This window comes from Prionailurus bengalensis, chromosome D3 (assembly GCF_016509475.1).
Source record: "Prionailurus bengalensis isolate Pbe53 chromosome D3, Fcat_Pben_1.1_paternal_pri, whole genome shotgun sequence".
Taxonomy (NCBI): Eukaryota; Metazoa; Chordata; class Mammalia; order Carnivora; family Felidae; genus Prionailurus; species Prionailurus bengalensis.
Window position 1 is genome coordinate 30,075,567 of NC_057356.1, and position 13,885 is coordinate 30,089,451.

At 56.3% G+C, this 13,885-nt stretch overlaps 2 protein-coding genes across 6 annotated transcripts in view; one reads left to right on the forward strand and one right to left on the reverse strand.

The window, feature by feature from the left end:
* The window catches only part of SMARCB1 (SWI/SNF related, matrix associated, actin dependent regulator of chromatin, subfamily b, member 1), a 34,290-nt gene extending 30,514 nt beyond the window's left edge, over nt 1–3,776 (forward strand). For both annotated transcript variants that reach the window (XM_043558240.1, XM_043558239.1), the window contains exons 8-9: nt 2,876–3,007; nt 3,443–3,776. In XM_043558240.1, coding sequence (XP_043414175.1) covers nt 2,876–3,007; nt 3,443–3,482 — 172 coding nt within the window. In that variant the 3' untranslated portion in view covers nt 3,483–3,776. The remainder of the gene's footprint in view (nt 1–2,875; nt 3,008–3,442) is intronic.
* On the reverse strand, nt 129–8,332 carry DERL3 (derlin 3). 4 transcript variants are annotated; one of them, XM_043558244.1, is made up of 9 exons: nt 8,197–8,332; nt 8,018–8,083; nt 7,861–7,934; nt 7,619–7,712; nt 6,933–7,128; nt 6,293–6,383; nt 3,426–6,186; nt 2,890–3,159; nt 1,792–1,989 (listed from the first exon to the last, which is right to left on the reverse strand). In XM_043558244.1, the coding sequence occupies exons 1-7, from the start codon at nt 8,287–8,289 to the stop codon at nt 6,105–6,107; spliced, it is 696 nt and encodes a 231-aa protein (XP_043414179.1). In that variant the 5' UTR covers nt 8,290–8,332; the 3' UTR covers nt 1,792–1,989; nt 2,890–3,159; nt 3,426–6,104. The 4 variants fall into 4 exon arrangements, with proteins under 4 accessions (XP_043414178.1, XP_043414179.1, XP_043414180.1 ...); XM_043558243.1 differs by lacking the exons at nt 2,890–3,159; nt 3,426–6,186 and adding an exon at nt 129–329 and having other exon boundaries at nt 1,855–1,989; XM_043558245.1 differs by lacking the exon at nt 2,890–3,159.
* Nucleotides 8,333–13,885: the final 5,553 nt, after the last annotated feature.

Sequence of the window (13,885 nt, forward strand, 5' to 3'; positions counted from 1 at the left end):
GGGAGGGAGTGGCATCTCGTTGGGGTCGTGATTTGCATTTCCCCACTGACAAAATGATGATGGAGCATCTTCTCAGGTGCCTTTGGGCATTTGTATATCATCTTTAGAAAAATAGCTGCTCAGGTCCCTCAGTTTTTAATTGGGCTATTTGTATTTTTATTATTGAGTTGTAAGTGTTTTTTACATATTGTAGGTATAAGTTCCTTATCAGAGGTACGGTTTACAAATACTTTCTACCACGTCTTTTCACTTTCATGACAGTGTCCCTTGAAGCACAGAAGCTTTAAATTTTGGTGTAGTCCACTTTATTTTTTCTTCGGTTGCCTGTGCTTTAAAAAAAAAATTTTTTTTTTAAGATTTTATTTTTAAGTCATCTCTACACCCAGGGTGGGGCTCGAACTCAACAACCCTGACATCAAGAGTCCTATGCTGTCCTGACTGAGCCAGCCAGGAACCCCCTGCCTGTGCTTTTTAATATGATACCTACAGAACCTCTGCCTAATCCAAGGTCATCTTGTCCCAGTGCTCATTTGTTGGAAAGACTGGTCTTTCCTCATTGTAGGGACTTTGGTACCCTTGTCAAAAGCGAGTTGGCCATAAAGAGGAGGGTGCTGTTGAGTTCTCTCTCCCCCTCCTCCCAGTGGAGTGGCCATGGGCAGGTAGGTCATTTCCCTTGAAGGCTCTGTCCTTCTCATTTGTAAAGTGAGTAGAGCAGTGGTTCTTGGCTGGCATTTTGTATCATGTGAGGGCATAAAAGTGAGCCCATACTGAGATACCCTGGGCCCTGGGCCCTCTGACATCTCCGCCACAGCCCTCCCATTCCTGGGCTCTGTGTCCCCACCTGGACTCTGCAGGGTGGTAGGAACATCTGGGATCACAGGGAGCCTTGAAGTCCATGATGCAGAATCCCCTCAAAGGAGGGGGAGGCAAGGTGACCCCTGCCTGTGTGTTTGTCCCAAACCCGAGAGCCCTGCTGGCTCTCGGCCCATTCTTACATGGTTGGATTGAGCAGTTCTTATTTTAGAACAAACCCACTGGAGTGGAATCTTCCCAGAGCCAAGGGAAGGTAAACAAAGGGGCCTCCAGGACCTACTCACAAGCCCTTGTTTAAATTAAGAGGAAAACATGTTTTGCTTCCCTCAGCGTGGGCTTGGTGCCTTTCATGTCTGCCCTCCCAAGGAAGGTGGCTGGGAGCCCTTGAGGTGAGGAATGATGTTTGGGTCTGTGGTTGGGTGGTTCAGGATTGCCAAACCACCACACTGGCTGGAGAAGAGCTCTCAGGAGCTGCTGAGGAGGGTTGGCCCCAGGGTACCACGGGTGGGGGCTGGTGCTGCTCTTGTCACTAGCTTCTGAGTCACCAGCACAAGCTTGGGCTTTGGGGACCTAGCTCAGCAGGAAGAAGTGAGCCCTGCTTCTGCAGGGGAGCCAGGGGCAGTTCTGGGTTGTGGTGACAGCCTTAGTGCATGCACCAGGCTGGGCCTTGTCTGCTCCCGGTCCTTGAGAATCAGGATGAGAACACTAGCACACAAGGGAAGCCAGAACAGGCCCTCAGCTGCTGTGTGCCAGCTGGCAGTGTGAGGGGCACAGCCTCCTGTCAGGCCTGGGTGGACATCCCTCTCTAGCTGGCCACTCACACAACCTTGGGCACAAGTTCCAGGGAGACTGCACCTAGGGAGCCCCCTCAGTGGACATATGTTGGCTGTTTTAAATAATAGTAATCCTCTGAAGAGCCCTCACAGCCCTGTAATTGTTCCTATTTTCCAAATGAGGTACCAGAAGCAAGGCCACAGATCAGGGGTCCATCCTCTTTTATTCTGTCAGTGTCCTCCCCTGCCTCCCCTGGGCCCTGCCTGCCTTCACTCTTCTCAGAGGGAACTGTGCTGTGCAGGGCTCCAGGCTGAGGTGGGCAGACACTTGATAGGGCTGCAGTGGAGCAGGGTCAGCCTTCTGGGGGTGCTGGGCCTCGAGAGACAGGTGCAGGCCACCCGGCTGGAAGAGAGAGAAAGGGCCTGGTGAGGAAAGGGAAGGGGGTGGAAGAGATTCGCTGTTAGGGCCACAGTCTGAGACTTATCTCCTGGGCCAGGAGTTTGAGCGGTCAGCTCTGAAGTATCCTTGCCTCTTCAGCCTCCTATCACACAGGCTTGGAAATCAAGGCCCAGAGAGGCAGCACCTCAGCTGTGTCCTCCCTTCTCTTGTGCTTCTGCGTGTGTCTCCCTCACCCCTACTGCTGTGTGTCCTTGGCAAGAGGGTCCATAGGTGCATAGATGACCTTTGGGGTGGTCACTGAGGGGCCATGGAGTGTAGTGGTCAGGGGACAAGGGTTCCAGGCCCAGCTATCTGGATTTAGTTGGGTCAGTAAAGTGCACTGAGGGGCAAATGTATGGAATATTCAGGAGCAGGCTGGCCCAGTGGCCTTCATTGATGAGGCATCAAGGCCGGTGGATCCAAGCCCCAGGCACTGAGCGGGGCAGACTGCCCTCCCCTACCTTCCCAGCAATACTGTCATGCAGAACCACCTCTGCAGGGAACCCCCACTCCTTTACAGACCAGAGACACCTAGATGACAGCAAAGGGCCTGTTTGAGCGTGCTTTGAAGAGAAGCTATTGTTATGGGGGACCTGGCGTCTCCAGTGATTCTGCCTTGAGGTTCGGATGGTGGGTGTTGACCACACCACTCTTGTTCTGAGGAGCTGGGCATGGAAATGGCCCAGCAGGGAGGAGACATAAGAGGAAGCAGGAAAGGCTTGGGCCTTCCTTGCTATGCCCTGGCTCCGGTGTTCTGGCAGGGGGGTGGACACTGGTCTCTGGGGGCCTTTCTGGTTGCTGCTCTGTGAACTAACAGTTACAACCCCCATTCCTCACCCCCGGCCCACAGTGAGAACCCCCTACCCACTGTGGAGATTGCCATCCGGAACACAGGCGATGCTGACCAATGGTGCCCACTGCTGGAGACTCTGACAGACGCTGAGATGGAAAAGAAGATCCGAGACCAGGACAGGAACACAAGGTACCCCTCCCCCTTCAGGCCCCTTGCAGCTTGCTCTGCACACAGCCACTGTCTTGCAGGCAGGGGAGGGACCCTGGTTCTGGGAAGGTACCTGCATGGCCAGAGGCAGGCCCTGGGTGATGAGCCCCAATCTAGACCCCAGGTGGGTTTTCCTTCAGGGAACAAAAGTTAAGCCCTCAGGTTGGATCTGACCACAGCCCAGACCTATGTGTCTAGAACCCTGGAGACATAGGCAAGACATGAGCAGGCAGGAGAGAGGGCATTGTCAGGGTGTCAAGCAGGGGACAGGCTCTGGCCGAGGGAGGGGCTGGGGATCCCACCTTTTGTATCCTGTTTCCGTCCCCGCTCCCTTGGCTGTGCTAGAGATCTCTAGGGGAGGGCAGCCACCCAGGGCTGGAAGCTGGCTCCGGGTCATCACCTCCTCTCCTCCTGCAGGCGTATGAGGCGTCTTGCCAACACTGCCCCAGCTTGGTAACCAGCCCGTCTGCGCATGGCTCCCACGGAGCATTGAGAAGATCGGACCGCCTCTCCTTCATCTTCTGGCAAGGAGGGAGGCAAAGGGGCAGGCCGGGGCCATCCTGAGGAACATGGGGTGTGGGGAGGGCTTCTGGTCACCCTCCCCTGGGCACATTCCATTTGTTGAGCCCAGTCCCCATCCAAGTCTCTGGTCAGAAAGAGGCCTCGTTTTGGGTTATGTTTTGTTTTTGTATAGGAGCCCCAGGCAGGGCTAGCAACACTTTTTAAATAAAAGACAACAGGTCATGTTCCATTTTTTTTTAAAGTGGTAGCATAAAAATAAGAAAGGGGACGAGGAGAAGGACTTGGCTGGGGTGGTGTGGGACCAAGGCTGGCATGCCAGGCCTCTCAGCCTTCTCTGCCTCAGAGTCCCAGGTGGGCAGGTTGGGGCTAAGTTTCTATCCAAGGCCAACCATAGCACAGTCTTGCTTTTCCTCAGGCCCTCCAGCTGATGGACATGACAAGTGAGGTCATGAGGCTCAGGGTAGGGGGGCCCACTTACCTTTCAGTGACGGCCCCACCCCACCCCCTTTGCTTGGCCTTGTGAAGGAGCTACAGGCTTTCCTGCCATCCTTGGGCTCTGCACGTCTGAGCTGTTGTGCCACCCCTGGCTAGGAGCATTGCTTCTCTGGAGTCCCTTACAGCAGCCCCGTCCTTTGTGGTTGCTGCAGGGGCATTACCAGCTTGGGTGCCCAAGGGCCCATGCCTGGCTGTTCAGGCTCCAGCGGGCATGCACCACTCCTGCCACACCTTGCAGCGGTGCATGTGCAACAGGTGGTTGGGGCCCAGCTCTGCCCCCAGCTGGTGACTCCACCCAGGCCAGCTCCTCTCTCCCAGGTCGGTTATGAGAAGTAAGGCACATGGAGCAGCATGCCTGCCCAGTGCTGGCCGTGGGTGCTATGTGTTGAGAAGGAGGCAAGCTCTGGGCCTCTTCTCAGATCCGCCTCCAGTGAGCTGTGTGTCCCCTCTGCATTCTTGTCTAATGTGGAAGTGTCCTCACTCTACAGAAGGGACGTGGGCTCCATGAGGGTGGCATATGTGGGTCTCCTCACTGAGTGAGTGCTGCTTGATGACTTGGGCGCACAGCTACATTCTTAACGAAGGTAACGGACCCAGCTCTAAGCACTGGGCTGCCTCCTTCACTTGCTGGCAGGTCTTCCCTGCCATGTCAGGGCTACTCTGCCCTCCAGCAGCATGGCAGGAGTGTGATAGCACCTGGCTCCCAACTTGAACCCCACCCTGGGCAAGGGCAGAGCTCTGAGTAGGAATTGAGGTCTTGACTGCCAGGATGTAGGGGTAGACGCGCCTAGCCCTCTGGGCTTGGGGTCCTGTGATCATGTCCTGGGACGTGACGGCTCCTGGCTCCCGGGGAGTTTGTACTCAAGCCCCCTGCCCTTCATCCAGGAGTGGAACTTGCTGGAGCCCCACAGCAAGGGGACACCTGGGCTGCACTGGAAGGCCTTGAACAAAGAGCAGGATTCCAGGCCCAGGCTCCACTGGCCTTGGAAATAAGTGGGCTCCATTGCTAAAGGGTTTGCTTGGTCCATGAGGCCCTACAACTAGAGGGCAGCCCAGGGGCTGAGCCCTCACTCTGAGCATTGCCAGCCCACGCTGCTACACTGTTACTCCGCAAGATTTCATTACCAAATTAAGGTTAGACTCCCATGGTGAATACTTGTGTCACCCACGAACATGACGACCTATGGCTGGAGGAGCCCCTATTGCTGCCAATCATCCAGGAATAAATTGTAATTTGGACTGGTCTAGGGTGATGAGGAAAGTTGGCCAGGTTGCCTGATGGCTGCTTTACCAAAGAGAAAAGTGAGCTGTGCAATCAGATAAGGTTTCCATGGTCCTTAGCTAAAAACATCAGGGAGAGAACTTTGCAAGGCTCTGCTATGGTGAAAATTTCTCAAAGCTTTGGGGTTGCAGAAAGGGTAGAGGACCCAGTCCTGGCCCTCCTCTGCACCTGACCTCATGGAGCCTTGGCCAAGTCCATTAACTGCTCAGCTGGAAAGTGGGCAAAGGTCCACTTGGTTGCTGATGAGGGACAGTGAGGCATCAGCCTGAGGGCACCATGGGCAGGAGCCCCTACAGACTGGGCTTGGCACAACAGGGACATCCCAGTCCTGGCCCCAGCCAGTGAGATCTGACCAGCTCCCTTGCTGCATGGCAGGGAGCAGTGATCTGGTGCAGGTGGGATTTGCCCAAGGCTCCAGCAAGGCACTGGCAAAGCTAGAGTGAAAACCCGGAGTGTGCCATCTGCTAGTTCACTGCTGCTAGGCAACTATGGGCAGGTTCTTGACCCACTCTGGGCCTCCCCTCTGGTCTGAGAGGGCAGGCCAGGCTTAGTGGCTCTACGTCAGGGCCAGCAGCATGGAAAGGTGTGGCCAGCTGAGGCAGGGAGCCAGTGCTGTGGACGAAGAGGTGCAGGTCATCCTGTTTATTTGGGTGGGCCCTGGGCACAGGCCCAGTCTGCAGGACAGGTTGCTCTCCTGAAAGCGGGAGTTAGGGGTGGGAGGGAGGTCTGTCAGAGACCAGGAAAACGGGCTTCTTGGGCTGGCCCTGGCCCGGGGTAGGGTCATTGCTGCAGGGGTCCTGGCTGCTCCTCCGGGAGGGGCAGGTAATTGGGGTCCTCCTCTCGGGCATCCAGTAGCAGCTTCCTGTAGGGAGGGGCCCACACTGAGCTGAGGCCAGCAGGGGTCCCCAGTGGGGTCAGGAGCCATCTTGAGGGAGTGTAGGGGGATAACTGTCATCTCTAGCACTTACAGGAAACTGGGGGTCAGCAGCAACCTCTTGCCTCCAGGCTGGTTGGGGAAAACATCCTCTAGGAAGTAGTAAATGTGGCCCACAGCAATCCCTGTAGGAGAGCAAAGGACTGCTGAGGCCACCCTCCACAGTCCCGAGTCTGGAGCCAGCACAACCTGCTCCCTGACTCCACGCACAGCTCTGGAGGCCAGCCAGGCCAAGTAACCTGAGGCCCCAGAGTACACAACATCTTGCACAGACTGCCAGCCCAGGGTGGGGCCAGGGTTGACCCTGAAGGATTGGCTTACCTGGCCCAGAAGTGGGCAGGACTTGGAGAGGGGATGGGCTGAGAACATGGGAGGAACAGGAGCGAAGGTTGGAATCTTGACTTACCCAACCCCACCCTGGTCAGGACCCCCACAAGCATCAGTACATCAGGCCTAAAGATGTGAAGCAGGTATCTGGCTGGCTTATTCAAGGGGCCAGAAGAACAGAGGAGCTGGCAGGGCAGGAAGTGGGGGTGGGAAGACAGGTGAGAGGTCCATTCCAGGTGGGTGCTGTGCTCTGGCACAGCAACCAGCCTGGGAGCCCTCCCAAAGGTCATCTGGTACCAGACAGCCTGTTTCTGGGGGGTCGGGGCTGGATGCGCAGGCAGGCTCACCCAGCAGGTCGACAAGGATTGAGTTGCCCAGCAGCAGTGAGAAACCCATGAGTGCCCAGGGCAGGAATGGTGCCTGGAAGGTGAGGAGGCCAAAGAAGTTGACCCTCACTCGGGGGTTGCGGCGACTCCAGACATACACCAGCATGACAGTGAGGGCCTGGCCCAAGAAGAACAGGCTGCCCAGGAGCCCCAGCAGCTGAGTCAGAGTCAAGGTGCTGGGAGGACTTCTCCTTGTGCAGGCCTCAGAGCCCCTGCCCAGAACCCCTCTGACTGCCTAAACCCCTGGACTCCTCCCCAGTTTTCCTTCCCTCCTCACTTCTAGTGATGGACCCTTCAATCAAAGCCACACTGTGGCCTTCAGGCCAACGTGATCTGCTCTGCTTCTGCACCTGGCCCCAGCCTCCAAACACTGCCCTTCATTGCCCCAGTTTCTTCTGGCTACTGGCATTCGGGGCTCAGCCTGCAAGCACCCTACCTGGCTCTCCACATCACCCTGTGATACTTTGCGTACAGCACTGAAGAGCTAGTAGCCCGGGGCTGAGCAGATGATGTATGCTAGATTCACCCTAAACTGGAGTGAACGACTCTGTCCCCCTCGGGCCCAGGTGCTCATGTCGGGCCCCAGGGCCTACAGAGGCTGGACCCAGAGGCGCAGCGCCTAAGGTTTCAGAGCCTGGGAAGGATACGGTCATGAGGACGCCCCCGAAGAGAAACATGAAGACGAAGTCGGCCGTGCGGCCACGGAAGGAGCCCTCCTCCAGCATGCGGCAGTAGCGAAACCTGCAGCGTCCGTAAAGGAAATGCCACCGGGAGGAGCCTTGGTTTCCCTGCTCCTGGCCATTCCGGGCCTCCCCAGCCCCGCTGGGCCGCTCCCCAGCCTGGCGGGCCGCCCACCACCCTAAGCCTACGTCCGCTCGAGGCAGGATACACGAAGAGCATGTTGAAGAAGAAGCTGAATCCCAGGGGCCCAAAGAAGAGGAAGTTGGTGACGAGCCTCCAGACCTACGGGGATAGGGGGTAGGTGGGCGGTCAGGCGCGGGGCAGGCAGGGCCCGGCTGTCAGGTGCAAGGGGCGGGTGGCCTCACCTGAAACTTCCGGAACACGAGGTGCGGGTTGAAATAGAGCTGGAAGGGGCTGAGGAGCTCCAGTTGCTGCGGAACCAGGGGCGCGTCAGGTGCGACCCCGGGGAATCTAGCGGTAACCATGGCTACACCCCTCCCGGGCTGCAGCCAGGGAACCGATCCCACCCGCCCGGCCAGCTTACCACAGCTGCGGTGGTAAGGACACAGGCCGCGGTGTAGGTCCGCGTCACCGCTGGCACCTGCAGGAACTCGGCCGCCAGTCCCTGCCACGCCATTGAACCTTCTTTGACACTCGTGGCCCAACCTGCTGCGCGCTCTTTAACCCGCCTCCCAATCCCGCCTCACTCCCCGACTTCGGCCAATCCATGTCGGGGAGCGCAGTGCGCCCAGAGTAGGGGGCGGGTCCCTGGGCCCAGTAACCAATAGGAGGAGGAAGCTGGAAGACGAGGGCGGGACAGGAGAGTGGGCGGGTCGGAACTCGGGACCAATGAGCAGGCCCCACGGTTGAGCACGTGGCGGTTGTTGTGGTGGCTGTAGTGGCGGCGCGGGAGAACGTGTAGCCAATGAGGAACTGGTCGCTTGGCGTCAATCTAAGGAGAACCAATAGCAAGGACGTATTGGGGGCGGGACTGAAATTACTCCGCGAGTGGAAAAAAGGACCAAGGAACAGCGAGACCGGAAGGGGCGGGGTCACGCTGGAGCGTGGGCAAGCCGGGATTCATACGTGTCTGGTCCCCGGGCTCTGTGAGTACACCTAGGGCTGGGGGAGACTCGGTCCTGTCTATCTCCCCCATTGAGAGCCAGAGACAGTGCCACCTAGCCTACAACAAAGGAGGTGCTCAGCACCACGTCCACTCTCCGACCCCGCCTCAGTCCATTTGACCCCACGCCGACTCCTGTGGGAGGTCTCCCCCAGGGACGCCAGGGTGCCCACACGGGCCAGAACGAGTGGACAAGCTGGAGAGGGCCTCATCATTTTGATGGAAAAGAGGAACTCCATTTATGCACTCATTAAGTCAACTGTTTACTGAACACGGACTATGTGCCAGGTGCTTTTCTGAATTCAGGAGATACAGCAGTCAATAAAGGATGCTATCCCTTATGGTGTAGCCGAGAAGACAGGCAGGCATAGACCTGTGCGAATATGAGAGCTAGTGTTCACAGGACCAGGAAATGACGCAAATAACGCCAAGAGTAGAGGGTCGGACAGTAAGCCGGGGAAGTCTCTGTGAGGAAGTGACACTTGATTGTCACTTTAAAAAGGTCCCTGTGGCTTCTGCAAGCACAACAGACTGTCAGAGGAATCTGTGAGCAGGGGGAGGCTGCAAGGCACAGTAGTGACTTGGGCAGCATGGAGCCTGGAGTGTGAGGCTGGGGTGAGAGGTGGTTTTGTCCACGGATTGGACAGAGCTGTGAGGGAGGAATCAACGGTGATTTAGAGATCTGTGCCACCGGGAAGATGGATGGTGGTGGCCTTTACAGATATGAAGAACACTTGGGGAAAAGGCGGGCAGATGGAGTACTTGTTGAGTTTAGGGTATTTGTGTGATATCTGCCTGGAGAAATCCAAGTATGGTGTTCAGGGAGAGGTTGGGCAGGCAGTCCAATTGCGGATGTCAGTCAACCATAGACCTGTGGCATTTGTAGCTTTGGGCCTGCGTGAAGCGTCCAAGGGGCAAGGCTAAATGGAGAAGAGAAGAGGTGAGGCCTGGGCAGCTCAGCCTTCAACAATCAGAGAAGGCAGACCTGGTCAGGGAGGCCAGGGGAGGCTGGGTGGGGTCTTCCAGGAGTTGAGCCAGGAAAGGGCATCAGGAGCAAGACAGAAGCTCACAGAGACATGGCCTGGGAACAGAGGGTTGCAGCCCTGCCAGTGTCTCTGTAATCAGGATAATAGAAGGTAGGAGGGAGAGGAAGTTGCCCAGACAGATGTGCCCTTACCAATATGGGAGGTCAGGTGTGGACGTAAGTGTGGAAGATGAGGAATGCCCTGGACAGGTCCCTGAGGTCCCCCAGAGGAGACTGGAAAGGGGGATAACCAGTTGATAAAGTTATTTCAGGTGGATCCCAAGAAAATGAGGGCGCTCAGAGGGATTCCCTAGTGAGTAGCTCATGGAGCTGCTGGGAGGGGAGGGAGAGGCTGGGAGCACCAAAGGGGGATGTGCATTTGACTTAGGGGTGAGAATAGGTCTGGCCTGATACAGCAGGAATTGGACCAAGGTGCTGAGAGGTTGGTGGTGGGAACAGTCCCCCTTGGGCAGCCTCCATTTTCCAGCAAAACAGGCCAAGGTCACGTCTGCGGTGGGCCCAGCAGAGTAGATTCCATCCTGGTGGAGGGTTAGGGGGGAGGTGTGGCAGCTGGTGGGAATGCAGGACCTCAAATGCCAGGGCTGGTGCCTGCCAGGCACAAAAGAGCCATCCAGGGAGGTCAGGTTTCTTGTCAGCATGGGGAAGGGGAGGTGTTCCTGCCTCCAGGCACTTAGCAGGGGCCCTCCACTCAGGGTCAGGCCGAGGCTAGTAGGAGGGGCTATCAATTGTGGAGCGGAGGGTGGAGGAGGGGAGGGGTGTCTGTCTCCCCTCTGATTGGGGCTGATAAGGCAGGCGCCTGGTTTGGGGACCAGGAGCACATTCCCGGGAGGCTGGGAGCCCAGGGTAGGTGGGGGTTGCCAGCTGGAGGGACAGTCACAGGAACAGTGGCTGGACTTTACTGCAGATGCTCCCTCCTTAGAACCCTGGGGAAACTGAGGCCTAGTAGGAGGCACAGCAGGGCCTGGGGCAGACCTCCCATCACCAGTCCAGACTTTTCCTGTCCAGTCTCAGGTCCAGGGCGGGCCCATTTCTCCTCTGACTCAGGTACCTGCAGACAGTTATTTTTGGAGAGAAGTCCTGGGCATCACATGGTCCCAGGGGCCTAAAGATGTAGGCAGGCTGTGTGCTGGATGCCAACATCTATTTAGCTTCCTGTCCCAAGCAGTAGGGCCAGCTGGGCCCACCCTCTCTTCTGGGCAAAGGATGTAGCTGAAGGAGGGCCTGTGGTCCCTGGGCAAGGTGACAGTGAACGCTGCTCCTCAAGTTGTCTCTCTGGCCTTGCAACCCTGCCTGCTGCAGAGCAAGGAACTCCAGCATGCCCAGATCTGGGGGCACCCAGAGGACCCCAGAATCTCCTGTCTAGGCTCTTAGTGCCCACAAACAGGACAGTACCCCCTTCATGCCCACCAAGCCTGCCTTCCTCCTTACAGGCCTCACATGCTAGGAGGCCCCATCATCAGCCCCAGTGACAATCCAGAAACCTGGGGTCATCCAAGCCCCACCTTCCCCAGCCCACTTGGAACTTGAGGCTCCCATGGAATTCTCCAGTCCCCCCGCCTTTTTTTAATGTTTATTTCTGGAGAGGGGACAAAAAGGGGTGGGACAGAGGATCTGAAGCAGGCTCTGTGCTGATAGCAGCAAGCGTGATGTGGGGCTCGAACTGACAAACCGTGAGATTGTGACCTGAGCTGGTTGGACACTCAACGGACTGAGACACCCAGACATCCCATCCAGTCCCTTTTCATCTCTGCAACACACCTCACCACCACTGCTGCTGCCACCTCTTATTTGGGCTTTGGCTTCTCTCTTCCAAGGACTGCCTCAGATCTCTGGTTTATCCATTCATTCATTTTCCTCCCTACCAGCTTAGATGAAAGTGGTAGAAATGCTCCCTACTCCAGGAAGCCCTCCCTGAGGGGACCAGAGCTCACCTACCTAGGCTCACCTAAGGCCCCATACACCTAATTTTTAAATGTAGTTTATTCCAAAGCCAACACTTGCCTGTGGTAACAAACCCAAAGAATGAGAAACAAGGTGTTTGTGTACATGTTGGAGGCAGCTGTGTTTTCCTTTTGACAATACAAGGCCACCCCATAGTGACCCTGAGCCTCCTTTGTTGGGGGCTTTTGCTCGGGGTCTGTGAGCTCAGTTCCCACCCGCTTCCAGAACATGGACCCCAAACTGCAGTGGGAAGGCCTCTACCACAGCCCCAGCCAGCCCTTCCCAGGAACAGCTGTGTCCCCGATGGCCCTTCCTGTCTGGGTCATGGAGTATTTTTAGCACTGAGTCTAGAACCTACTTGGCAGCAGCTGCTCATGGCTGGAGTGCAAGAATGACAGACTGTCCAGGTGGGCTGTGTCAGGCTTGGGCCTGGTCCTCTGAGCTTGATAGCAGATTCCAGGCTCTCCAGGAATTAGCAGGTCTCTGGGGTGGGGAGGGGGGATAGGGAAGGACAAGGAGGTCTGGGACAGAGGATGAGTAGCATTAGCCATGCCCCAAGGGGAAACAGCCTGTACAAAGTCCTGAGGTGACATGGTGGGGTGCAGAGAGAAGCAGAAAGCATGGCAAGGAGGAGCTGTGTGCAGTTGGAGGCTTAGCAGGGCTGTGTAGGCTGTGGTCTTTGTCCCAAGGCAATGAGGAGCCCTCAGAGAGTTTTCAGCATGGTGGTGAGGTTACAATCGGATGACAGCTCTCTGGAGGAAGGAGACAGGAATAGAAGCAGTCATCTGAGTGGAGGAGGATGGCAGTGGCGGGGATGTGACGGAGTGAGTGGGTCAAGGAGGTAGAAGCCACAAGCCTTAGCGATTGGGAGAAGGGTGAGATGCAGGGGAGAGCCAGGTTTCTGAGGGAGACTGCCCGCTGGTTTGGGACAGGTTGAATTTGGGGTGTTGTGAGCCATGACCGCCTCAGGGAAGCCCTGCCCTGGCCACCCAACTTGGTGCTCCCAGCACTTTGCCACCTATGGTGCTCCTCATGCCCACAGACATGCTGCACCACACTCTCTGTCCCTGGTGTCTGCTCTGGCACCAGTCACCAGAAGTCCTTGGTGATCTTTCAGCCTCAAGAAGGTGGAAACCTTCTCTCCAGGGCTGGATCTGCAGCCTTGGGGCTGGCACTGAGACCTGACCCTGCCCGCCCCCCCCCCCCCCCCCGCCCCGGGCCTCTGCATCCCTGTCTGTGAAATGGGCTGGTCTCCCATACCTGAGAAATATATTTTGGTCATCTGAATAACCAAATCTATTTCTTATAAACCACAATATCACAGGTGTCTGGGTGGCTCAGCTGGTTAAGCATTCAACTCTTGATTTAGGCTCAGGTCCTGATCTCACTATCGTGAGATGGAGCCCTGCATCGGGCTCTGCACAAAGCCTGCTTGGGATTCTCTCTCTCCCTTTATCTCTCTTTCTAACCCTCCCCTGCTCATGCTATCTCTGTTTCTCTCTCTGTCTGTCTCTCTCAATAAATAAATAAACATTAAAAATATTGGGGCACCAGGGTGGCTCAGTCAGTTAAGTGTCTGACTTTGGCTCAGGTCATGATCTCACGGTTCGTGAGTTCGAGTCCTGCATGGGGCTCTCTGCTGTCAGCAGAAAGCCTGCTTCGGATCCTCTGTCCCACCTCCCGCCTCTCTGCTCCTCCCCTGCTTATTCTCTCTCTCTCTCTCTCTCTCTCAAAATAGATAAACTTTTTAAAAAATTCAAAGGAGATTAGATTAAAAAAAATCACAATATTGCACCTCCACCTTGCAAACTAAATTACTATTACAGAGTGAAGTAACTCACTCAGAGATGCTCAGAGAGATTGAGTAACCTACTTGAGGGCACTCAGCTAGAGAGGTACCAAGACACTAAGGTACTGGTGCTGGCCTGGCCACCAGGAAGGGTGATGGAAGGGGCTGTTGGGGAAGCGGTGAGCTGCCCCCAGCCTATTGTTGGGGCACGGGGGGCTGTCACTACAAGGAGTGAGGGGCATCACCTGCAGGTGCCTGTGGCGGGGGCCACCAATCAGCCAGTGTTGTGCAGCCTCAGACACTTCTCCAGCCATAGTTTGGAGGCAAAAGCTCTT

Excerpts from the sequence above, each read along its gene's own strand:
- DERL3 (XM_043558243.1), bottom strand. The coding sequence starts at position 8,289 with ATGGCGTGGCAGGGACTGGCGGCCGAGTTCCTGCAGGTGCCAGCGGTG. Across the intron at positions 7,935-8,017 it reads TCGTGTTCCGGAAGTTTCAG|GTCTGGAGGCTCGTCACCAA; the intron begins GTGAGGCCACCC and ends CTATCCCCGTAG. Across the intron at positions 6,384-6,932 it reads AATCCTTGTCGACCTGCTGG|GGATTGCTGTGGGCCACATT; the intron begins GTGAGCCTGCCT and ends GCTCTCCTACAG.